This window comes from Pelobates fuscus, chromosome 11 (genome assembly GCF_036172605.1).
Source record: "Pelobates fuscus isolate aPelFus1 chromosome 11, aPelFus1.pri, whole genome shotgun sequence".
Classification (NCBI taxonomy): Eukaryota; Metazoa; Chordata; class Amphibia; order Anura; family Pelobatidae; genus Pelobates; species Pelobates fuscus.
This window is the reverse complement of record NC_086327.1, coordinates 130889083-130913825: the sequence shown is the minus strand read 5'-3', so window position 1 is coordinate 130913825 and position 24743 is coordinate 130889083. Positions and strand designations below refer to the sequence as shown.

At 43.2% G+C, this 24743-nt stretch overlaps 1 protein-coding gene across 2 annotated transcripts in view; it reads right to left on the bottom strand.

Annotated features, from left to right (window-relative positions):
* Positions 1 to 393: 393 nt before the first annotated feature.
* Positions 394 to 24743, bottom strand: part of UBASH3B (ubiquitin associated and SH3 domain containing B) — a 75591-nt gene continuing 51241 nt past the window's right edge. Inside the window, exons 5-14 of one of the 2 annotated variants that reach the window (XM_063436624.1) lie at positions 18346 to 18515; positions 16592 to 16800; positions 14928 to 15060; positions 13185 to 13308; positions 11893 to 12015; positions 5420 to 5512; positions 5047 to 5191; positions 2368 to 2474; positions 1941 to 2050; positions 394 to 1313 (exon numbers count right to left, since the gene is read on the bottom strand). In XM_063436624.1, coding sequence (XP_063292694.1) covers positions 1176 to 1313; positions 1941 to 2050; positions 2368 to 2474; positions 5047 to 5191; positions 5420 to 5512; positions 11893 to 12015; positions 13185 to 13308; positions 14928 to 15060; positions 16592 to 16800; positions 18346 to 18515 — 1352 coding nt within the window. In that variant the 3' untranslated portion in view covers positions 394 to 1175. The remainder of the gene's footprint in view (positions 1314 to 1940; positions 2051 to 2367; positions 2475 to 5046; positions 5192 to 5419; positions 5513 to 11892; positions 12016 to 13184; positions 13309 to 14927; positions 15061 to 16591; positions 16801 to 18345; positions 18516 to 24743) is intronic. The other variant, XM_063436625.1, reaches the window with a different exon arrangement.

Sequence of the window (24743 nt, the reverse complement as noted above, 5' to 3'; positions counted from 1 at the left end):
ATTTTAATTCCAGCGCCGTTTATTCTCTGGAGTACTAAATGTAAATGATAGGAAACGTCATCAGATGTTCTTGGATCGATAAGAAATGGAAAATACAAAGAGTTGATTCGTTAAGTCAGGAATCAGTGACGAGAGAAGTGCCCATTTCAATGTAATCTGCCTGTTTGTATTTTTCTTAGTCACTCATTCCAGATTAATTGCTTTGGTAGAAAATTTGCATTTTCCTTCTCAGGGCTCTTTGTTCAATAAATGGTGTATACGGTTTGCAATACATTGCATTGACCATTTTTACACTATTTTGGTTCACAGATCAAGTGAGAGAGACGAATAGAGGGAAAAACAGTAAAAATATCTATATTTATATATTAATTAAATATATAGTATATAAATATAGATCTTTTTAGTGTTCCTCCTCCTTCTGTTTGGTCCCCACTTGATCTGTGAATAAATTGAGTATTTATTGACTGTTCCTAAAGCATCCATTATCTATTTTTCCCATTAATAATCAATTTCCTTTTGGTGCCAAAGGTGGAAACTCTGAATCACGAAATAAACAAAAGGGCTCGTTCACAGTCCATTTCGTTCACTTCATGATTCATCCGCATGGCGAAGGAAGATGGCTGTGTGCTTCCATTTGTAGGTGAGGTTCTGTTTGGAGTTTCCATGATGGGATTTTTAAAAAAATGTTTATCTAACTTTAATATATAAATATCAGAGTGCGGACCACTCCTTCTGCGTTAAATATCACGTTACCCAGCTCCCCCCGAATGACTCTTAACAGACACGGTGTAACAGATAATAACAAACGATCATTCGACATTGAGAAGACACTGATTTAAATACCCGCTGGACATTGGTTGTGCTAGCTGGAAGGACGTCAAGAGACTTACATGCAGCGGACATTTAGTTGAGGTTAATAAAATGGCGGCAGATAACATGCGTTATCCCCCTTTTTCCAAGCATAGGCGAATAATTTAACTTTCTATAGGTTTCCGTTTATAGCTTTAAGGTTCTGTCCATGTAAATTCTGATTTCCAACAAAAATATCTTTTATAAATATATAAGCTATGACGAGTCTTCTGTACGGTTCGTCAGTAAGTTTGGCGTTGGTTTGCGTTTTGTATCCGTAGGAGATATGTTCACATGGTTTAAATTCCAGCCCAAGTGGTTTCTGTTCACTCTTGGAGTAATGCCTCCCTCCAGTTAAATCCCCCCGTGGGTCCGTGCGTTAGGGGAAGAATTGGAGGGTCCGTCAGCTGCCATATACCACAGTCCTCAAGTTCTTCACAGCAGCAAAATCCCAGGTACGGAATCTGCAGAGAGGACAAAGGACCATTAGTCTTTCCAATCGAAGATTACTATATAGACTATATTGTGGCCACATAGAGATAGAGGAGGGATTACTAGAGTATCCAACAATCTCAAATAAAACGTAGTAACTCTGCCCTTGCACCCTGTTGCTCAATGCAGGTTCAAATCCACATATAGAAGATGCACACAAAGTGCTACTCACAAATTATTATAGGACCAAAAAAGCATTGATAAAGGGGGAACCCATAATGTGTGTGTGTTTTTGGTCCTCCTAATAAATTGAATGTAGCACGTTTACTATATAGACTGTAAAGGCCAGTAAACGAGCTGTATATTAAACACAAGGCACATATATAGCTTAAAATCATGATTTATCCCATGAATATAAATTGTGCAACAGGGACCAATATGGTCATGATGAATAGTACATTATCCATCAATCCAAAATGTCGCAAAAATGCCACTTACTCCAAAATTAGGTGGCAGAGAAATAACTGAATGGGCTCCAGAATTAGATTCCTTCTCTAACCCCGAATCGCTGACTTTTCTAGAATACTCAGAGGAGCTAGTCAGCCGGGCTGCGAGGGAGCATGCCTGTCCTTGTCCCATAATCTCATTCTGCCACTTACCTTTCGGACCACCTGCACAAAGTCTTTTGCGTTTTGTGGCGGTAGTCCTTGCAGTTGCCGGGTGCAAGCCTCTAAGGATGACGCATGGGCTACGATCAAAATATTATTTCCTGAAAAAAGGTAAAAACTGATTTAAAAAAAAACAACAACTTTTTGCTGCATGTGTATAGAACATATATAACTGGGTTCCGTTACAGTAAGACAGTTTTTAGCTTAGTAGATAAATTTTCTTATTACAGCGATACCCTGTCTGTGTTTCCTTAGAATTGCTGGCTTCCTGGGAGTCGGATACTTTAATCTCAAAGCCCCCCCATTCCCAGAAGCAAACGATATCTAATGATTGCAGGTGCGGATTAAAGATTTGGAATCTGAACATGGTGGGTAAGCATTTACAGTTTAAAAAGAGGATGATTTCAAGAATACATACCTTTACTTTTACATTCACTTAGAATTTCCTTTGTGACCTGGAAACTCCGACTCATATACGTGTCATATGTTTCAGACATAATTAGTTTGCTGATTGGAATGTGAGGTCTACGACGAAATAACACATTGAGGAACCGTTAAATGGGCGCAGTAACAGGCACAACACAATCAGGCGTATACATTGATAGATTCCAGAAATCAGTACATCCAGATGTTACTACACTCAAACATGCGCACACAGCCTCCTGTATTTAACCCGAAAATGACACAGCTCCCCTTTACTCCTGCACCCAGTGTTAACCTACAGAGAGGGGAAACCCTGTAATGGGGCTCCTAATGGGGGTCACATTCCACTTCCCACCCTCAGCTGCAAACTTTACAGGAAATATCATAGCGAGCTTCTTCATGTCTCCGTTAGAATGCAGACGAGTACACTACAGGCGTTACTTGCAGGCTGAAATAGCAATACTTCCAGAAATGTCTTTAACATTTCCATAAGCAGGTTACTTATCCATTTCTATTGGATCTATTGATGGTTGCATAAAATTTAATTTCTGCTTCTCTGCTAATATTTCAGACCCTGTTATATATTGTAAGAAGATCGACGTTACACAATAAATTTAAATATTGTATCCTCAAATATTTCTGCAAAGGGTGAACACATAAACGGGCAATATAAATTGTGTCAATGTATGTAAATATCACTGCACATCAATCTATAGCTGAACATCTACATTTATGTGAGAACTGACAGTTAAAGGACCACTATAGGCACCCAGACCACTTCAGCTTAATGAAGTGGTCTGGGTGCCTGGTCCAGCTAGGGTTAACCCTTTTTTTTTATAAACATAGCAGTTTCGGAGAAACTGCTATGTTTATACTGAGGGTTAATCCAGCCTCTAGAGCCTCTAGTGGCTGTCTCATTGACAGCCGCTAGAGGCGCTTGCGTGCTTCTCACTGTGAAAATCACAGTGAGAAGACACCAGCGTCCATAGGAAAGCACTGTAAATGCTTTCCTATGAGACCGGCTGAATGCGCGCGCGGCTCCTGCCTCGCATGCACATTCAGCCGATGACGTCACTAGGAAGGAGGAGAGGAGGAGGAAAGCTCCCCGCCCGGCGCTGGAGAAAGGTAAGTGTTTAACCCCTTCCACCCCCTAGAGCCCAGCAGGAGGGGGACCCTGAGGGTGGGGGCATCCTCAGGGCACTATAGTGCCAGGAAAACGAGTATGTTTTCCTGGCACTATAGTGGTCCTTTAAAACAATGTTATTCTATTTTGATTTAAAGATTTGCAAGTTTTATGGTGGTTAGTGATATATTTTTTCTAGTGACATTCTGGGTCCCAATATATTGTTTTCAGTTACATCAGAAGCAATCTGCACAACTCACTGCCGACCCTTACAATTCTGGGAGATGACATGATACGAACTGTAAGATCCACAGAGTTATTCACTGCAATGAGAATCCAAAGTGAATTCCAAATTAAAGGTCAGAGTAGTAGCCGACCTGTCTGTGTATAACTTATCGCTCAATGCGCTGTACTCTGAGCTGGCTTTTTATCAGAACAAACGGCAGTAATGTTTGGATGTGTCACGATACAATCTCACTCAGTCATTACATAAAACTTAAAGGGTGATGTTAATCTGAGATGACAAAGAAAATGTCACAAGTCTTGTAATAAGTAATGACAACCTTACGGGGGTACTAGTGATTAAGGAGCCAGGAGTCCCCAATGTGGACCATACAATAGTGTTTGAAAAAAGGTTTTTACTGACGTGGGGCTTTGCCAGACGCCTGCTGTCCTTGACTGAGCAGGCATAGTACATGCAACTCCTATCATGCTGGGACATTATACAACTCCTATCATGCTGGGCCACTATACAACTCCTATCATGCTGGGACATTATACAACTCCTATCATGCTGGGCCACTATACAACTCCTATCATGTTGGGACATTATACCATTTATATCATGCTGGGTCACTGTAAGACTCCTATCAAGCTGGGCAACTAAACAACTCCTATCATGCTGGGACATTATACAACTCCTATCATGCTGGGCCACTATACAACTCCTATCATGCTGGGACATTATACAACTCCTATCATGTTGGGACATTATACCATTTATATCATGCTGGGTCACTGTAAGACTACCATCAAGCTGGGCAACTAAACAACTCCTATCATACTGGGACATTATACAACTCCTATCATGCTGGGCCACTATACAACTCCTATCATGCTGGGACATTATACAACTCCTATCATGTTGGGACATTATACAACTCCTATCATGCTGGGCCACTATACAACTCCTATCAAGCTGAGAAATTATACACTGGTTGAGAGCCGTCAGCTGACACAGCTGGCTGTGAATAATGGCCCAATGTGCCGTAATAATACATAAGATCCACCATTCTAAAATGGCACCATAACCACTGTGACACCTCATATTCACCCCTACACTACCAACACTACACTACTTTGATTGAAAACACTATTAACATAACATTTATCTGAAGGAAAGGAGACACAGCTAGCATATAAAGTATCATAACGCAGTCATTTTGTGTATAGATTGCTTTGCAGACAAATGTACAAATTGTAATTTTTTAAATTGGCACTATTTTAATTTTTTTGTATTTTTAGTACTATTTAATAGTAAGAGTTTTTTACCTGTAGGTTGTGTCAACGCTCAGGTTTGCGGCAGCTAATTCTGCTGGCGGGATCCATGATGGGAGGGTGTTACCAGACACCCATTTAGTCCATTCAAATAATCCCGGTTCCACGCGAATCTTACTCTTACTTTCTTGTTTAAGACCTGAAACAATTGGTAACAATGTAAACAAGCATTTTATATCTCCGATTACCTGGATTGCACAATTCTTAATTTATTAACCAACAGATGGCGCAATGTGAGTTTGCCGTAGCAAGGTTTTAGGAGACATGATTAGCTTTACATAGCGCTTGCAATGCACAGATTAATCAGAAAGTTGTAATTAAATCATAGAAGGTATGGTTGAAATTTAGTTGGTGCGTATCTGCTTACCTTTCAATATATTATGTGCTGTCTGGACGCAGCGTAAAGATGGGGAACAGTAAATAAAATCTACAACCGTTTTACTGTCCAGTAAAGCTTCCCCTGTAAAACAGAAAATACACAGTAAAAGACATGACTGCTGACCCTCTCCCTTTTTATCTTCCGTTACCCTTCCCCCCAATAAAACACAGACAACCAAATTGTGGGTAAGGGCAACGGCCACAGCTTTTATTATTAAGCCAGCATAATTTAAACCAACTGTCAGCTGCTGGGTTTTCCCAGCAGACAGCTAACACAACAAATCTTCCAGAGCCTCTTCAGCCTGAAGTCCGTCCTCAACCAGACCAGGCTGCGACTCCCCAAGCCCGTCCGGGCACTGCTCTCAGTTCCACTTGCTGGCGAAGGACAAACCGCAGCTGTGACAAAAGAAACAGAAAAGAAAACACACCAAACCCAACACATATAACCATAACATATCCCGTGTTCACACCAACCCAGGGAGGGTGGGCGGGAAACAGCACTGCTAGGTTCCCTCAGCGTGCTCTCCAGTGGTCTGGTAAGTATTTCCCAGTGACCCCGGTCCAAGTTCATCCCAAACATTGTATCAATTTTTGTCACCATGGCAACCTCTCCGGGCAGCAGTCATGCTCCCCCTCCTTATCCACTCCGGGGGTTGGCCTTGACTGCTGACCCTCTCCCTTTTTATCTTCCGTTACCCTTCCCCCCAATAAAACACAGACAACCAAATTGTGGGTAAGGGCAACGGCCACAGCTTTTATTATTAAGCCAGCATAATTTAAACCAACTGTCAGCTGCTGGGTTTTCCCAGCAGACAGCTAACACAACAAATCTTCCAGAGCCTCTTCAGCCTGAAGTCCGTCCTCAACCAGACCAGGCTGCGACTCCCCAAGCCCGTCCGGGCACTGCTCTCAGTTCCACTTGCTGGCGAAGGACAAACCGCCACCGCAGCCTCTCCCCTATCCCTGGAGAGGACTGCGTCCCCCCGAAGCCAGCGCCTGTTCAATGGCTGACTGTAACCCCAAATTAAATATATCCAGCCCAATTTCGTTTAGGTGGACCCCATCAGCCCTCATTATGTTTGCGTTGTTCCCTTCCAGCTCCACATGACGTGCCACAAAGCCACCCAGCCTACGCACAAAACGTGAAATCGTCATGTTGAAACGACGCCTGCCGCGCTCCACCGCCCTGGCGTGTGGCAGCGCCCCCCAAGCCGGTCGAGGAATAACTTCGGACCACACCAGTGTGACCTCGCTGAAAAGCGCCATACAGCGGGCCAAGTCGTGCTTGCACGCGTAAATTAAATCCACAGCTCGGCACCGTCCCAAGTCATTCCCCCCGGCATGAAGTACCAGAACCACTGACCCGGTCACGAAGCGCCGGAGCGCGACGCACTCCGGATACACTTGGTGCCACTCCAAACCCTGTATCCCCCGCCATCGAACCCTAACCTGCTCATGCGGGAGCCCTAGATTCCGGCCGTATGGTCTGTGCTCAGCGCGCCTAGCCGCCCAATAAATAAAGGAGTGACCGATGATCCAAACATACCGGGGGGAACCTGTGAAGAAAACAACACATCATAACTACCAACAGACTATAACAGATGAGGACGTATATACAGTTGAAACCTGCGAGAATCCCATCGACCCATGCGCTGAATTGCAGCATCGGACAACCCTACCTGTCGCGCCTGAGTTGCTGCACCAATCCGGAAGGAGTGGGGAGAATATCCCTTATCCTCTATGCCCAAAGCCCGCAAACTAGTCTTAAAAACACTGGAGAACTGAGACCGGGTTAAGACTGACCCATCTGCGTGAAGCAAAAAGGACTCTGCAGCCTCCGGCCGTAAGCGCGCGTATTGACCTACCAGCGCCACAGGACACCACCTACCCCCAGTAGCACCAATGCTAACCGACCTCCCCCGACCTAACTGATCTGTTTTGGACTTCCGAATGAAAACCTCCACTCCACTCTGCCCTATGCGAACGTCCCCCCTTCGAAGAGATGCCAGAGTCCTAGCCGACGCGGCCACCAACTCACCTATCCGCAGCGCAGCGTAAAAACACAGAGAAAAGGCCACCCTGAAGAGCAGCGCCTCGAAGGGGGAGAAGCACACCGCAGAGAGAACCCCACAGAGATCATCCAATAAGTGGACGGACACCGGCCGTCTACAATCAGGAACCCTTTCTCTCCTCCATCCCCGAAGAACCCTCTGGACCACGAACTCTTTTGAAAGGTCCTCCCACCCCATACAGCGCATCAGGAAAGAAAGAGCCCCTAAACTGCGTTCCACCGATGACACCGAAGCTGCGCGCTCCCGTAAGGAGGACATGAAAGCCAAAGTAGACAGCAACCTACCCTCAGAGGAGTACAAACCGAACTCTCTCGCAAAGACCAGCCACCGATCCCACACTGCCCGATAGGCAGACCACGAAGCGGGAGCCAGCGATCTCCTGAACAGGTCTGCTAGGTTCCGAAATCGAGGGTCCATAAGCACGTGGGACATACCAGACCGGCTTCCTCGGCTCCTGGAGCGACCTCCCGAAAACGATCCCACTGAAAGCGAGAAAGAGAGTCGGCAATGACATTAGACACTCCGGGAACATGGATTGCTCGGAACCAAATGTTAAATTCCAAACAACGCAGAACCAACCGGCGTAACAAAGCCAATACTGGAACCGAGCCAGATGATAAACGATTCACCACATGGACCACGCTCATGTTGTCCGTGCGGAAAACCACCTGCCTGTTCGCAAGCTCCTCCCCCCATAATTCCACTGCTACCACAATAGGGAAAAGCTCGAGAAAAGTCAAGTTACGTATCAGGTCCGCCTCGCGCCATGCAGCAGGCCAAGGCTCCGCACACCAACGTCCCCGAAAAAATGCCCCGAAGCCCAGGGAGCCGGAGGCATCCGTAAACAACTCCAGGGCCACGTTAGATATCGCTTCTCGACGCCAAATTGTCCGACCATTGTACCCTGCGAGGAACTCACTCCAGACATTCAAATCGTCCTTGAGCCGCTTGGTGACCCGAATAAAATGATGGGGAAGGCTAATGCCGACAGTAGCCAGAGACAGCCGTCTACAAAACACCCGACCCATAGGCATGATCCGACATGCAAAGTTCAAGTGGCCCAACAGGGATTGCATCTGACGAAGCTGCACCTTCCGCGCACCCTTCACCCGATCAACCATGGTCGTAAGGGTCCCCAATTTATCACTGGGCAAACGAAAGACCAAACCGATGGAGTCAATCTCTATACCCAGGAAGGAAATAACCGCCTTCGGGCCCTCTGTCTTGTCCTCTGCCACTGGAACCCCTAAATCTCGCATAACTGCCTTAAACTGTCCCAACAAGAATTCACATTGCGAAGAGTGACCCGGACCGACGAACAGAAAATCGTCAAGATAATGCAAGAGGGAAGAAAAACCTGACACCTCCGATACGATCCATTCCAGCAATGAGCTAAAAACTTCAAAATAATAACAAGAAATCGAGCAACCCATGGGGAGGCACATATCGTAGAAAAATTCCCCCTGAAACTGACATCCCAACAAATGAAAACAGGAAGGGTGAACTGGGAGCAACCGAAAGGCCGATTGAATATCAGACTTAGCCATCAGGGCCATAGGCCCTGCTTCCCGAACGAGATCCAGAGCCCGATCAAAAGAAGCGTATCGGACCCGACTATCCTCCTTCGCAATCCCGTCATTAACTGAAGCCCCCGCTGGAAAAGACAGGTGATGAATCAGCCGAAACACCCCCGGATCCTTCTTAGGAACGAGGCCCAATGGGGACACCCGCAAATTATCAAACGGAGGAAAGGAAAACGGACCCGCCATCCGTCCCAAGTCCACTTCTTTTTGCAGCTTAGCCGCCAGAATCCCTTCCCTACCCCGAATCGATGACAAATTGTGCGCAAACGACGCCTCCCCAGACGGAGTAAATGGGATCCTAAAACCGTCAGTGAAACCTTCCCAAAGCACCTGCGCATCTCTATGCCTGGGGTACCGTGCGAGCCACGGAAGCAGTTTTTCCGCCCGTACCGGGGTCCTCCCCCCGAGGAGCGTCATCCTTAGATGCCGTCCTGGGGAGGGGTTTTCCTCTTCTAAAACACCGAACCGCCGGGTGAGCCCCACCACAGTGGGAACACTCATGTTTAAATCGACAACTGTTGTACCACCTGCACTGACTCTCATTGAAGAGCCAGCAGATGCCCTTCTTGATCCCGGCCGACGCTCCACCAGGAGTGCCGGCGGCCGAAGGAAAGGACGATGAGGCTGGACGGCACGGGGTCATGAGAAGTAACCAAAGGTTACCATCTTGCATTCCAAAATGCATGTGCGGTCGAACCGCCATTTTTTGTCTAAATTGCTGGTCGTATTTAAACCAGCATTGACCCCCATAAACTTTATAAGCCCCCCAGATTAAATCCAAATAAGAAAACAAAGACGGGGCCCGCTCTGGAAACCTCGTCGACAAAATACTAGCGTAAGTTGCAAATCCTTGCAACCAATTACCGAAGGTACGGGGGAGCTCCTTACCTTTTCCAATCTCCGTCGCCTCACCACGTCGCGGTCTATCCGCAGATTCCCTATCAAAAGGGACTAACGATATGAGGTCCACATACTCACCCTTCAATATTTTCTCCTTCACCTCCAGCGACACATGCATCCCCAGGGGGGCTATGTCACACACCGGCCCCCCTGCAGTACCCTCCATAGAACCCAACGGAGGGGGCCCCGTGGGAAGTGAAGCGTCCTGCGCAGTTAAGCCAACCTGCCCTAAGCGATCTAATACTAAGCGCAGCAATTTTATGACTTCCCCAGTATTCCCTTGTTCCAGCCCAGAGACCCCCTCTGTCCCTAACCAAGCGCGTGCGCACTCCAACTCACGGTTCTGGAGCAGGGGTCTCTCCATCAGCTCCACATCCGATCCATCCGTCAATACAGGTCCTGTGGCCAGCCTGCCAGCCTGCCCTCCAGGGGGCTGGCGGCTCACCCCCATGGTAGCTCCAGATCTTCTGGGGTGGGTGTGTGGAGGGGAATCCTGCGTCCCTCCCTCCTCTGTGGCTGCAGAAGCACGTTCAGGTCTCCTGGGGTGATGAAGAAGAGGGGAATCCTGCGTCCCTCTCCTCTCCCTGGTGGTCCCAAGATGCCCTGGCGAGTTCCTCCGCCGGCCTGCCTGCACCCGCTGGCCATCTCCACTTTCGGGGGGCCAGCGGTGCTCCGTTCCGGAATCCCCGGATCCATCTTCACCCGGACTTCCGGGTTCGGCAGTGGCCTGTGACGTCTGCGCTCCTTGACCCGCAGACGTCACGTACGCGCCACCGGCGTTCCGGCGTGCGGCGCCCCGCCTCTTCCGGCGTGCGGCCGCACGCCCTGACGTCACATCCGCTGCAGCCGGAAGAGAAGGGTGAGGACTGCGCGACCTCACCTCTCCCACAGCGCCATCTTGGGATCCGCCATCTTGATGGCCAGGCCCCGACCGGGCCATCCGACGCGTGGAACACCTCTCCCCGCTCCTTCTTCTTCCGGAAACCGGATTCCTCCGCAGGGGGCCAGCCTCACTCGGCCCTGGACTGGTAGTAGTTGGTGGCACAGCCCTGGCTCTCCTCACCGGACTGGGAGACAATCTGGATGGCGGCCTGGAACGGCGGGTACGACGTCCTCTGGTGGGCCCCGACCCCTCTTGAGACTCCTGGGTGTTTTGGACGCTGTGAAGCAGTGCAGCATAGGACTCTGCGCCGTGTGTCCTCTGAAAGGCCTGCAAAATCGTGAGTAGAGCCTCTCTGGGCATGTCAGGGACATGAGCCATGATGTTAGGTTATTAACTGCAGTGGCAAAATTCTGGAACAGCAGTTTTAAAACAGTAACAGCAGTTTTTCTTTTTAAAGGTGACCAGAAACAGCACTGCTAGGTTCCCTCAGCGTGCTCTCCAGTGGTCTGGTAAGTATTTCCCAGTGACCCCGGTCCAAGTTCATCCCAAACATTGTATCAATTTTTGTCACCATGGCAACCTCTCCGGGCAGCAGTCATGCTCCCCCTCCTTATCCACTCCGGGGGTTGGCCTGTACGAAGACATCACTGCGCATGAACAATCACATGTGATTTCACAACCGCTGGCTCACCATAACCACATGCACTGCACACACAGACAGAAATCACAGAATATATTTGATACACATAGAGAGACAGCACAGACAGAAATCACAGAATACATTTAACACACGTGTAACGGCAGCACAGACAGAAATCACAGAATATATTTAACACACGTGTAACGGCAGCACAGACAGAAATCACAGAATATATTTAACACACGTGTAACGGCAGCACAGACAGAAATCACAGAATATATTTAACACGTGTAACGGCAGCACAGACAGAAATCTACATTGACAAGGATTGGTAGAATACTCATTATTAGAACAAATAGAATTTTCTCCTGGTTTTTAATTTACCGATGAGCTTGGCTTGTTTACATCCCAGTACTGTTATAGGCGCATCCTTCTCATAATCTCGGTAGCCACCACTCCTCTGAGGTAAACTGGGCAACATGTTCAAATTTGTCCTCATGTAGCGGCCTAAAAGTATCAGAATAATCAACCTTTCTGAGTGAATAAATAAATACATTTCAAGCACGTTTCATGTTTAGGTATGATAATATATAGGACTGCATAGTGTCTCCTGACTACAGGGTCAATCATGTAAGAATCTACTGAAACATAGCCAGGCCACAGGCCACCATCTTGGTAATGGTGCTCACATGGCTCTCTCATTATGGCTACTAAAGCTCTGTTCCATTCCAGGCGATATTAGTACAATAAATCTTAGCTATACTAGTAATCTTTAAACTACAATAGAGGTGTTTTAGAAATCAGTTTGTTTCAATAAAATACATTGTTCTGGTTATAAATTACATTTTAGTTCTATAAATTGTTATTAGTAAGTCAATTTGGAAAAATAAAAATATCTGTTTTTCAGAATTATTGATAATTGAATACTGAACAACCCTGTCTAGCTTCTTGCCAATTATACAGCACTATGGTTCATGTTGGTGTCCTTTTACTTAATTTCTGTTAATTTGCCCCCACTAGAGATAGAAATGGTTCATCTCAGTGATTCTGTGTCATTGCGAGACCCTTCCTTAAAGCAGCCTTTACTTATATGAAATAATTAATAGATATATTATATGACATAATAAATAAATATATTATATGAAATAATGAATAGATATATTATATGAAATAATAAATATATTATATGAAATAATTAATAGATATATTACCGTATATTAAATAATTAACAGATTATATGAAATAATTAATAGATATATTACTGTATATTAAATAATTAACAGATATATTATATGAAATAATAAATAAATGTATTATATAAAATAATTAATAGATATATTATGTGAAATAATAAATAGATATATTATAAATGAAATCATACGCTGATATATTATATGTAATAATTAATAGATATATTATAAATGAAATCATATGCTGATATATTATATGTAATAATTAATAGATATATTATAAATTAAATCATATGCTGATATATTATATGTAATAATTAATAGATATATTATAAATGAAATCATATGCTGATATATTATATGTAATAATTAATAGATATATTATAAATGAAATCATATTCTGATATATTATATGTAATAATTAGCACTATGTTTAAACGTTCACTATGCTTGACGTACATTATTCCCATATTTCACGAGACACACCTTTAGCGTCGAAGCACTGGGACAGCCAGTATTTTCCGAATACGACATCCATCCTTTCGCCATGCCGACATACAAATAGACAGCTCTTCGAAGACCCAGGCTGACTGCTAATTCTCAGCGGCTGCTTGGAACGAAATCGGAAAAGGAAATGTATAGCTGTACAAAAATATCTTAAAACCTCCACAGCATAAAGACTGATCCATAAACAGTTACAATCAAAACTGGGGAAGCAGAACCGTGTTTAGAAAAGAAAAACTCCAATAACATTCGGTAACATTCGGTCCTTTTATTTGTTGCCGTTCCGTCAGAGTATAAAACGTATTTAAAGAAACAGTTATAAATGGACACATGTATGGATAATGGTGGAGTGTTTTGAGGTCCACACGCCCCTTCCCCCAGCAAGGTGAAGTACTTTAGGGGCTTGTGGTGTACCTTTAAGATGTATTTCATGTTTTACAGCTGCTGTGACATGTGTGGGTTATGTGTTAATAATTAACAGGAAGTGCTTGCAGTTCTATGGTTTGCCTACTGTCTACTTAAAGGGACATTATCTCAGTCTAGTACAGCAGGCACAATGTAGGCCAGCTAAGCGTCACAGAATTTGTATATATCTTCAGTTCTGTAGTTAGACATTACTGTCCTATTCACTAAACAGTGAGTTGCAGTGAGTTGATAAATTTTTATGGTAAAACCCAGATATTCCGAGCAGGGCGTCTTTGCCAGTGACAGTCTGAGCCACTTCCATTCCAGTTACGGGTCGGAGAGATTTACAAACTGTTTCATCCTTCATGTGTTTGTGCCTTTAAATGGGACAACATTAAATTTTTCAGACACTACAGAACGTCTGTCTGGATCTAGACAAGAAGCTGAAGGAGCATTTAAATAAATAATAAGCACTTTGTTTCGATGTCGCCCTATCGGTTACAATTCTCTCTTGTATTTGGTCGTTTCTGGCGGTAGATACAATCATATGACAAGCAATACATCCTGGACATTCTGTCTGGAAAATGATGATGTAATTATGAGCTGATCTACTAACGTCCACTAGGGGGCACTATCACAGGGTTTTTAAAAAACGGCTTTAAGTAGATTTCCATAAGGTTTGTTTCCTTGAAAACTAATAATAAGAGAAACAGGAACAGATAGACTGACCAACCGGGACCAGTTCCCTTTACAGCGCAGGGGATTATGCAAATTAGCTGCACTTTCTCTGCTAAAACACAACGGGGTTTATCTACTAAACAGTGAGTGTGGAGATTGCAAGCTTTGTATAAAAGGGCTTAAATGGCTAGATCTCAGCTTACGGGCAGGGACCTCTCTACCTTTTGTATTTTTCTGAGTATATTTTACGTCCTCCACTAATTGTACAGCACTGTGGAATCTGTTGGCGCTTTATAATTACCAGTTATAAATAAATAAATACATGGCTGAGAGAATGCTCACTCTGAGAACTCACTAAGAATCTGAGTGTAGTTGGACACAATGACTGCAAACGGTAACAAATTAACTCATCTTTATCTCCCGTCTAACTGTAATGACATTTTTAACTTCAACTCCAGAGAAAAACAAAATCATGACATATTTCAGCATATTTTACAGTAAAATTGACATTTGTATATTACATTCAACAGTAGAACAATATTCAGCATTACAGCCTCACGTACACTGCGTTCAGCCAGACGTGTGCGTGGCCGCGTGGCTCAGATTTCGAAAGTTCTGATTGAGGAATAGAGATTGACCTACCTGCATGGGCTGGCAAATAATAGTAAGTGACGCTGTGTCCCCCAACACGTGCTCTTCCTGTTGCCTTTTCTCCAAGACGCCATCGCCAACAGAAAACATGGCGGAGGGCAGCGTATTTAGAAGAGAATAAGATCTGAGAAAAGAAATTCATATTTACTTCCATGACCCGGAATTGTATCATTCTACGCAGACAGTAACTGGTCCGCATCCGGGCTTAAACAGGACTGGTTTCTGAATCCAGTCCCTGGTTTAGTAAATTATGGTAGTGTAGGGAAATAGTTTATCAATAAATGAAAAGAGAATGTGGGGATTTAGATTTTCTCGATAAGGAAACTCGGCAACCTGAGCTATATTGCCTTTATCTTAACGTTATATTGCCTTATTGTCCTATTGGCTGGATGTAAATGAATCTGGAATTTTGGCCAAATTACTTGTGTGAGCCCAGCTTGGCCACATTTTACAGTTCCATCTTTGGTTCATTCTGTGACATGGTCCGTAGCTGAATTAAGCCTTAGTTATGGTGTAGTTTGTATCTCCATGAAGAGTTGGGGTATCTTTATAACTGGGGACCATGGATGGTATATGGACAGATAACCTAGAATTCTCAGTGAGCAGGAAACACTGTATCTGTTGAATAACTACTAAAAAAAACAGCCAATCATCACCTACACCTGAATCTGGTACTTACCTTCACAGCATGCCTACGTCTACGGTACGGAACAGTTAAACTAAATCGAGTAAACTCAAACTGTCAGCACCCCCACACCATGCGGTAAGAAAGGATACGACGACAGAAAGAGAGTGGTAAGAGGGCACTATGAGAGCAGTGAGAGGGCAGTAAGAGAGTGGTAAGAGGGCACTATGAGAGCAGTGAGAGGGCAGTAAGAGAGTGGTAAGAGGGCACTATGGGAGCCGTGAAAGGCAGTGAGAGAGTGGTAAGAGGGCACTATGAGAGCAGTGAGAGGGCAGTAAAAGAGTGGTAAGAGGGCACTATGAGTGCAGTGAGAGGGCAGTAAGAGAGTGGTAAGAGGACACTATGAGAGCAGTGAGAGGGCAGTAAGAGAGTGGTAAGAGGACACTATGAGAGCAGTGAGAGGGCAGTAAGAGAGTGGTAAGAGGGCACTATGAGAGCAGTGAGAGGGCAGTAAGAGAGTGGTAAGAGGGCACTATGAGAGCAGTGAGAGAGCAGTGAGAGGCCAGTAAGAGAGTGGTAAGAGAGCACTATGAGTGCAGTGAGAGGGCAGTAAGAGAGTGGTAAGAGAGCACTATGAGTGCAGTGAGAGGGCAGTAAGAGAGTGGTAAGAGGACACTATGAGAGCAGTGAGAGGGCAGTAAGAGGAATATGAGGGCAGTAAGAGGGGATTTGAGGGCAGTCAGAAAATGTCTGAGGGGTTACAGTTACAAGGGTAGTAAGATGGGGTACGAGGGCATAACATTTTGGCAGAAATTAATAGTTTTATATTTTAAAATGAATGGTGGCATCCTCCAACCCACCGCTTGCTGGCACAAGTGTGGTGGTGGTGGTGGGGGGGGGGGGGGGGGAGAATGGTTGGCTTCTCCTTCACTGAGGACTGAGTCAGTGCAGCCATTACCCCTCAGCCCCCACACAGCTAATACATTTGTGACTGGGCAGGGACTGCCATCAGCCCCCATTATCTACTCACCCGTGAAATATCCACGTGCCACATTCGTCTGCTTTGGAGATATAGTTTTCCGGTAAAAGTCCAGAACATCCAGTCGCCAGTGACGTGCCATAAATCCAGCCCTCACTGGTGTTAATTTGCTCCACCGGAGACATGAAGATATAATCCCCAGGGGCCAGCTCCAGCTCATCGTCATTTTGGGGCAAGTATGGGTACAAGACTTGCAGAGTCTGCAGAAATCAACCCAGAATACGCCCATTAGAATTCAGTGCCGGATCTTCGATATGAATTGCTAAATTTATCAAACACCTAGCATGAGACGGGTACAAATAACGCATGAGGCTGATTCACCTAAACAGGAACTGACACGTCCTCACTTTGTGCTGAACCTAAAACCTAGCTTTTGGTTGCACTAAACTTTCTTTTGTATTCTTTATAGTTTATTTTATGTCTATATGTAAAATGTGCAAAGTATGTAAACGAGTTAACCCTCGCAGTGCTGTACACATTCACACAGAGAACTGGGAGATAAAATGCCGAGTGTACATGCGTGTGTGTCATATTTCTCATTAGATGCCTGAGCACACACAGATGTACTGGGGCATCATGCAACGGCAAAGTCGCTGTAAGGCGGAAGTGCAGAACATGAAAATTGGCTTTTTACTAACTCCTGCTGCATTATTCGCCCCGGTATATGCTGCAAATGCGTTTACTGGGGTGAAGGAACGAGGGGTTCTCTAAAGGAGAATTGTGGAGACCTGAAAAGGGAATTGCACATTTTGTTAAATAAATGTTCAGATTTTAGTTATATTTCTAGCTTAGTTGGTTTAAGTGAATAAAGCCTACTGTCCAGAATTTGCTGTTTGCTGGGTCCAAATGAGTAATATTTAAGCGATTGCTGGCTTCTGGCAATCAATGTATTTTGGCCAACAGAATTGAGGACATCGTTTGGGCAGATATAACCAGCTTAGTGTTTTTGTTAATCCCCAAAATACATTAATACAATATTTATAGTAAATGTATGTCACCCTATGCTGCCCCTTCTCCTCAGTGTAGGTAACGAGCTGGGTTATGGGGGGGACAGCTGGTTTAGGTGGTTTCTCAGGTCAGGGCAGTTGTAATGTTTTTGGGTTCTTTTTCTAACTTGTCCGAGTGTAGGAGAGCGATCAGTTACAGGGAATTCCAGCTGCTACATTGATTGCTGCTTCACACAGCTGTGCGTTTCTGGCAGGAACACGGCCCTTGAGGACGTGGCTGGACACCCATGTTCCTAAACCTCTTTCCTCTCACACATTCATTCACTGACCCAGCTTGCCGCAGTCAACGAGCAGGAGAGGGGGTTACGTGTGCACCTAAACTGGGATTTATTCACAATGGCCTCCATTTCCTTATTTTATTTTTTATAAGCTTTTCAAATGAATAATTATTTTTGGATAAACGTTTAGAACTTGTTAATGTTTTAAAAATATATATTTTTGATATATTGATATAATGTTTTAATATATATCATATTTTTTTTAAATATTTTTTACAAAAATTCATTTTTAAAGTATTTCCAAAAGTATTAAATCACTGGGAAAAACATATTTAACAATATTAAGTTGAGGCCTAAGTAAGAAATTGTGGAGAATTGCCAAAACAGTTCCATATTTATGCCAACGTATCGGAGTATTTTGTTGCAGTTACTGTTTAAGTGTCCAAACCCCATGGTTCCGTTTTACAAGGTGAGATTGGCATAAATTGGCTTTAGGGGAGACCCGTGCTTTGATTGTTACCTCGTGGTTGATGAATCGAATGTCTCGGGAGAATATGGCTGCGACCCAGTCACATCCCAGGGTGACGTCAATGCCCTGAGCTAATTTCTCCAGCGTCGCTAAGTGCGCGTCTTGGAAATGATATGCCAGAGTCACATGCAGCTGTTTCTTGTGAGGTTCCACACGAACATCTGGGGAGACAGCAGACACACGTATAACTACATCCAACTCTTACATTCCGTCTGACGCTGAAAATAGCTGCTTTATCTTCCCTACGGCAGTAAAATACATTTTATTAGAGCTTCAGGAAACAATGCGCGATCACATGTTATTTATTCATTTATTTACCAGCTTTTACCAGCAAAACCACACAGATTTCTCTCTTTTTTCTGATGTCCTAATAATATTGTCTCGTTAGATCTAAGATTGCAACATAACGAGAAGGAAGACAGTTGCCCTGAATTACCTTTTTCTTTAAAGAAAGTATATTTTTAGAAGAAGGGAAGCGAATGTGACTGTTTTGATACCGTGAATGCAAACTCACTGAATTGGCTTAAGTACCACAAAACCTTAACTCTTTCACAGCCAGGGGAGAGGGGTGCCACGATTTATTAAATTGTGAACTGAAGTCAATTAAAAAAGGAACTTCAAAACAGAGGATAACAGAGTAAAACTGTGACCACAGCTGAGATGCAGAATTTTTCCCATATCTGCTATTTAAGTCATTTTTCAAGTAGGTTTTCAGTTTATTGCAATTTGCAATAAACCTCATTAGATAAATGGGTCGAAAAGACGTACATTTACATGAAATGCTATTGAATGAAAAACTGTAATATCCAGGTGAAGTCAGACATTTTTTTTAATTTAAGATCAGGTTTTTAATTCATTAAAAACAACTAAACTGTGAATTGTGAAGAACGGACTATGCCGTATTGATTCAGTTGTAATTTTTGGGGACTAATTCAAGTGGATTATCTCATCATAAAAGAAGATATTCCCTTCTCAGATTTCCTGGTAGAGTGAACGACCCCAAGAACCCGAATAAATGCCATGAACCGCCATTCTGTGCGACGAGCAGAGCTTTGTTTATTGACCATAAGGCAGCCTTGCAGTTAATGATAATATATTTCATCTGACATTGCTAGGATCCCGGTCAGTTATCTCTGTGTAAACTTCCTGAAGGGAAATTGAACGCTGGCGAGCCGGAAGCCTTACATTGCTTCTCGCAGCTTCCTAACAGTTACTGCGCTGAATGCACGAGGCTGGTAACTAAACCAGTCAACAGACTCGCTCTAATTCCAAAGGATACGACGTCTCTAAATAAACTGAAAGAAAGGTTATTCTGGTAAACGATAAATAACGGAAACGTCTCTGTAAACACAGGTCTCTGATAATTAGCATTTTTAAGCAGATTGTGGCCTTGTGGTTTCTCGGATTCTGGGATTGGTAGTTCAGCTGTCAGTCTTTTACTGCAAACTGTATCGCTCACAACAGATCATTCGTTGTGTGATTCATGAAAACCACGAAGGACGCTGTTTTGTCAAAGTTAATCTAAGAGTAGCTTCTTTCTTGTAAGTGGTTACATTCATGTATTTTTTATGAATAAAGTAATCATTCGGCTGCATGAACTCTCTCGTTTTGACTACTTCGGCTAAAGTAGTAATTCGTAACTACAATACAAAGTATCGCCCCTTGAGAAGCCGTGAAAACGAGCACTGCATTCTGAGTGTTCAAAATTCAAGTTAAAAACAAAAATCAATTCATAAGTAAATATATACGTGAATCTAATCCTATAAAATCGTCCATTTCTTGTGTGGGGGCCCAGATTATGGTTGGAGCTGCATCCGGGTGGGACCTGCACATCTGTGTAGCCCTGTGACTCACTCGCCACCCACTCAGTCTAATTAGCCGAAGGTGACTCGGACTGAACCCACGGCAGGGAAACGATGAGAAGTGCGCACACCGTACTGACAGCTACTCTTTTCCCTCCGAGTAAAAAGAAAAAGATTACATGCATATTTTCTCCTGAAACGTATAAAGACAGCATCTGTTACTGTGCCATAGGATGACCCAGAATAAAACCGGTTTAGCTGGAGACCCAGTAAAAAGAGGTAATAATGTCTGCATTATTACGTGGTGTCCTGAGAAACCGTTATTCAATGTACGAATAATCCCGTGTCATCCCGCTAACACCTCTCATCGTTCCAAAACCAGCTCAGCTATCAATGGGTTAAACCACGAACGACCAAATCATGTTTGATAAACAACATTCATATATTAAAACATATCTTTTCCACAAAAATCCTCTTGGAGCACTATTTTTGTGATAGTGAATTGATATATATCACCCATTGTACAGCGCTACGGAATTTGTTGGCGCTATATAAATAATAAAATAATAATAATAATATATGTTTTAATACACTGGTTATCAAAGATTTGCTGGTCACGCAGTGTTAACTTGGAAAGACAATTTGTCAGTTTTGCCTAAAGATAACCTTGATAATATTCACAAGTACAGAAAATAATTTGTTTACACCTTTTTGAGTCGTCTTGCATTTTTTAGGTGTTTTTCTGTGGAGTGTTTGCACTTAAACATCTGAATTTATTTACTAAACAGTAAGAAAAAAAAAGAAACAGAATTACACATTTCAGATCAAAAGTTTTTATTTTCTCCGAAATCTAACTGTTTCGGGACTGTGGGGTTTATTTACTATAAGGAGAATTATTACAAACTGAAATGAATTAAAACAATAGAGTCTGAATTGGCTCAATTAGAAAGAATCTGCAATTTCAATGTTTTTCTATCAGTTAGTTTAGCCAAAATGTAAAAAAAACTACTTTCAATTCATATGCCCCGCGACACCCCACAAAATTACAATAATAATTACTTGTATTGCGTCAACATATTCCGTAGTGATGTACAATAAGAAACAAGGCAAACATTTAATTCTAACAAAACATATTTAACATTTTTATAAATGATCTTGAAGACAGCATTGAAAGTCATGTTTCAGTGTTTGCAGATGACACAAAACTTTGTAAAATAATACAATGTGAGCAAGATATTACTTTGCTGCAGAAGGATTTAGATAGACTGGAGGACTGGGCACTCAAATGGCAGATGAAATTTAATGTTGAAAAATGCAAAGTTATGCACTTCGGCGTAAAGAATACACAAGCAACGTATACCCTTAATGGAAGTGAATTAGGGATAACAACACACGAAAAGGACTTGGGAATTGTTATAGACAACAAACTATGCAACAATGTGCAATGTCAATCAGCAGTGGCCAAGGCCAGTAAGGTATTGTCATGCATGAAAAAGGGCATTCATTCTCGGGACGAGAATATCATTTTGCCTCTCTATAAATCACTGGTAAGACCACATATTGAATATGCTGTGCAATTTTGGGCACCTGTTCTAAAGAAGGATATCATGGCACTAGAAAAAGTGCAGAGGCGGGCTACAAAATTAATAAAAGGAATGGAACATATCAGCTATGAAGAAAGGTTAACAAATTTAAACCTATTTAGTTTAGAAAAACGTCGCCTGAGAGGGCATATGATAACATTATACAAATATATTCGGGGCCAATACAAACCATTGTGTGGAAATCTATTCACAAACCGGACTTTACATAGGACACGAGGCCATGCGTTTAGACTGGAAGAAAGAAGATTTCGTCTAAGGCAAAGGAAAGGTTTTTTTACTGTAAGAACAATCAGGATGTGGAATTCTCTGCCTGAAGAAGTGGTTTTATCAGAGTCCATACAGATGTTCAAACAGCTACTAGATGCATACTTGCAAAGACAGAATATTCAAGGATATAATCTTTCAATGTAGGGTAATAACTGCTTGATTCAAGGATAAATCTGACTGCCATTCTGGGGTCAAGAAGGATTTTTTTGTCCTAGCTTGTTGCAAAATTGTGCTTCAAACTGGGGTTTTTTTTTTTTTTTTTTTCCTTTTGGATCAACAGCAAAAAACAGGTGTGAGGAAGGCTGAACTTGATGGACGCAAGTCTCTTTTCAGCTATCTAACTATGTAACTATGTATGACATACGGGAATAGTAGGTTTCGGTGAACAGGGCCCACAAGAGCTTACAATCTAAAACACACACGCCTCCTCCTGCTGCCTGCACATTCTGTATTGCTATCAACCTTTCATAAATTGGTTTATAATGGTACAAAGTTCCCCTGTCACTCTGAGCAGGGTGCAGTTTTACAGTATACAAATAAAATACCATCTAACACAAGGATACAATTCGCGTTTACGCTACGTATAGAAGATAAATTACTGTGCGACAGCTAATGTTGGGTTTTTTTGTCGTCAATTATGTGTTAAAAACCCTCAACATCTCCCCCCCCATTGCAGTTTATTATTATTTCCTAGAACTGTGACGCAAATTGTGTGATTCTAACGCAGCCTGATTTTGGATGGATGGACGTTTCGATCTATACCTTTGCTACAGATTTCCATACCTACCAGGGGTTGTGGATAAAAGGGTCATTTTAGGAACTTCTGAATACTTGTACAGCATTTAAACACGAGGGTTTTATTCACTAAAAACAGAAATTGTGGAGAATTTGGGGTTAAAATACAAAACTGGAAAAATAGCTGCATTGTGGGAATGTGCCCAAACTATTTGTAGTTCCCTTTCAATAAGCCCAAAAAATAGACTTCATATTGCACAGATTGATGTAAACGGTCTGTCTACTGTCGGAGTAGCACCCTCGGAGTCGCTGATAGTGAATGGCAGTTATTCTGCCTCTTATCTACCCCCGCCAGGCTTCAATAGATACAGATAATGAGATGAGTCCCACACTGAACAGACTGAGTCAGCAAGCGGTGTGTCACCATCACCACTAAAGGTGTAGAAACACTTTATTAGAATTATTCCAGACTAGCTGCTCTCTGGGTGGAATGTTTTACATACATTTTACATTTAATCGAACACGGCAGGAATTTCCGGCAGACTTCTGTTACCACAGATTGGGAATGTACCTTGATCAGATCTCAACCAATGTCACCCACAGGGGCATGCACACAGTACACCACCACAGGGCAGACAGGTCCCCTCTAGGCCACAGGGGGTCATACTGGCCAAAGGGAAGTAGGGGGCAGGCAGTAATGTTTAGGGGGGCAGTCAGGATAGTTGGGGGGGTAGGCAGTATAGTTTGGGGTCAGGCAGTATAGTTTAGGGGGGCAGGCGGCCTAGTTTGGGTGGGCAGGCAACATAGTTTGGGGGGGGCAGGCAGTATAGTTTGGAGGGGGCAGGCAGTATAGTTTAGAGAGGTAGGCAGAATAGTTTGGGGGCAGGCGGTATAGTTTAGGGGGGCAGGTAGTACATTTTGGTGGGCAGTCAGTATAGTTTGGAGGTCAGGCAGTATAGTTAAGGTCATCTTGCTTCCTGGTACTTTCAATATCCTAAGGTGGGGATTATACCACCCAAGCTCTATAACAGTAGAGCAAGTCCTGCTCTAGGGATTGTAAGTATAATACTTCCTTTATATTGGATTTGAACGTACTTAACTCACCATTGGAGTTTCTCTTGCTTCTGTTTTCATATACTATGCTGGCATTACCTAATCTGGAGACCTCTCACCATCTGGACCTACATGAGTCCTAAAACGGGGATTATACCGTCCATGCGCAGTTCAGCAGAACTCTAAATTAATTTCACTGAATATTTGCACACTGTCTATACTATAATGCACTATTATTTGTATTGTCCTGTTATGGGTTCACTTCATTGGAATACTTAAATTGGTTCATGCATGTATTAAAGCAATAATTGCACTTTGAGGGTATCTTTTTGGGGCATATTTTTCTTTCTGGAGCTGTCTATATGCTGCGCTCTTACGTACAGCTCTATTATATAGTCGGTATTATAAGCCTTGACATTTTAACTGTTTAAACATCACATTTAACATAAATCATTATGGACTATTAGCTTTAGTTTAACAAAATGCTAAAACCTACAGTATAAAACTGTAAAAGTCTAGTAATTAAATAAATCAGAGAATGTGCCAGAGGGCGCGCTCACCGTGTGGTTAAATTACAAGAGGAGAGCCCTGTCGCCTGGCGTATCTCTGTCCTAGACACTAAGTAAGGACATTGTGCGCTTTGCAGATCTCAACTTTCTCCGTTTATTACCGAATCAGCCGGATTCGTGCAATATGACCCCGGCCGGGACTCTGCATTGCGGTCTAGCAATCTGACGCAGCGGCTGCAAATATCTGAAGGCATGATACAGCGCCCGACCTTGCAGGACTAAACCAGGTCCCGATCCTCCTTATACAGCTATCCTGTCTTTAACCATAGCTCAGCCCACTTTTATAAAAAGGTAAAAATGTATTGAATATGGAATCATCAAAAAACTTATTTTTTATTCATCAAGCAAATTAAAATTTA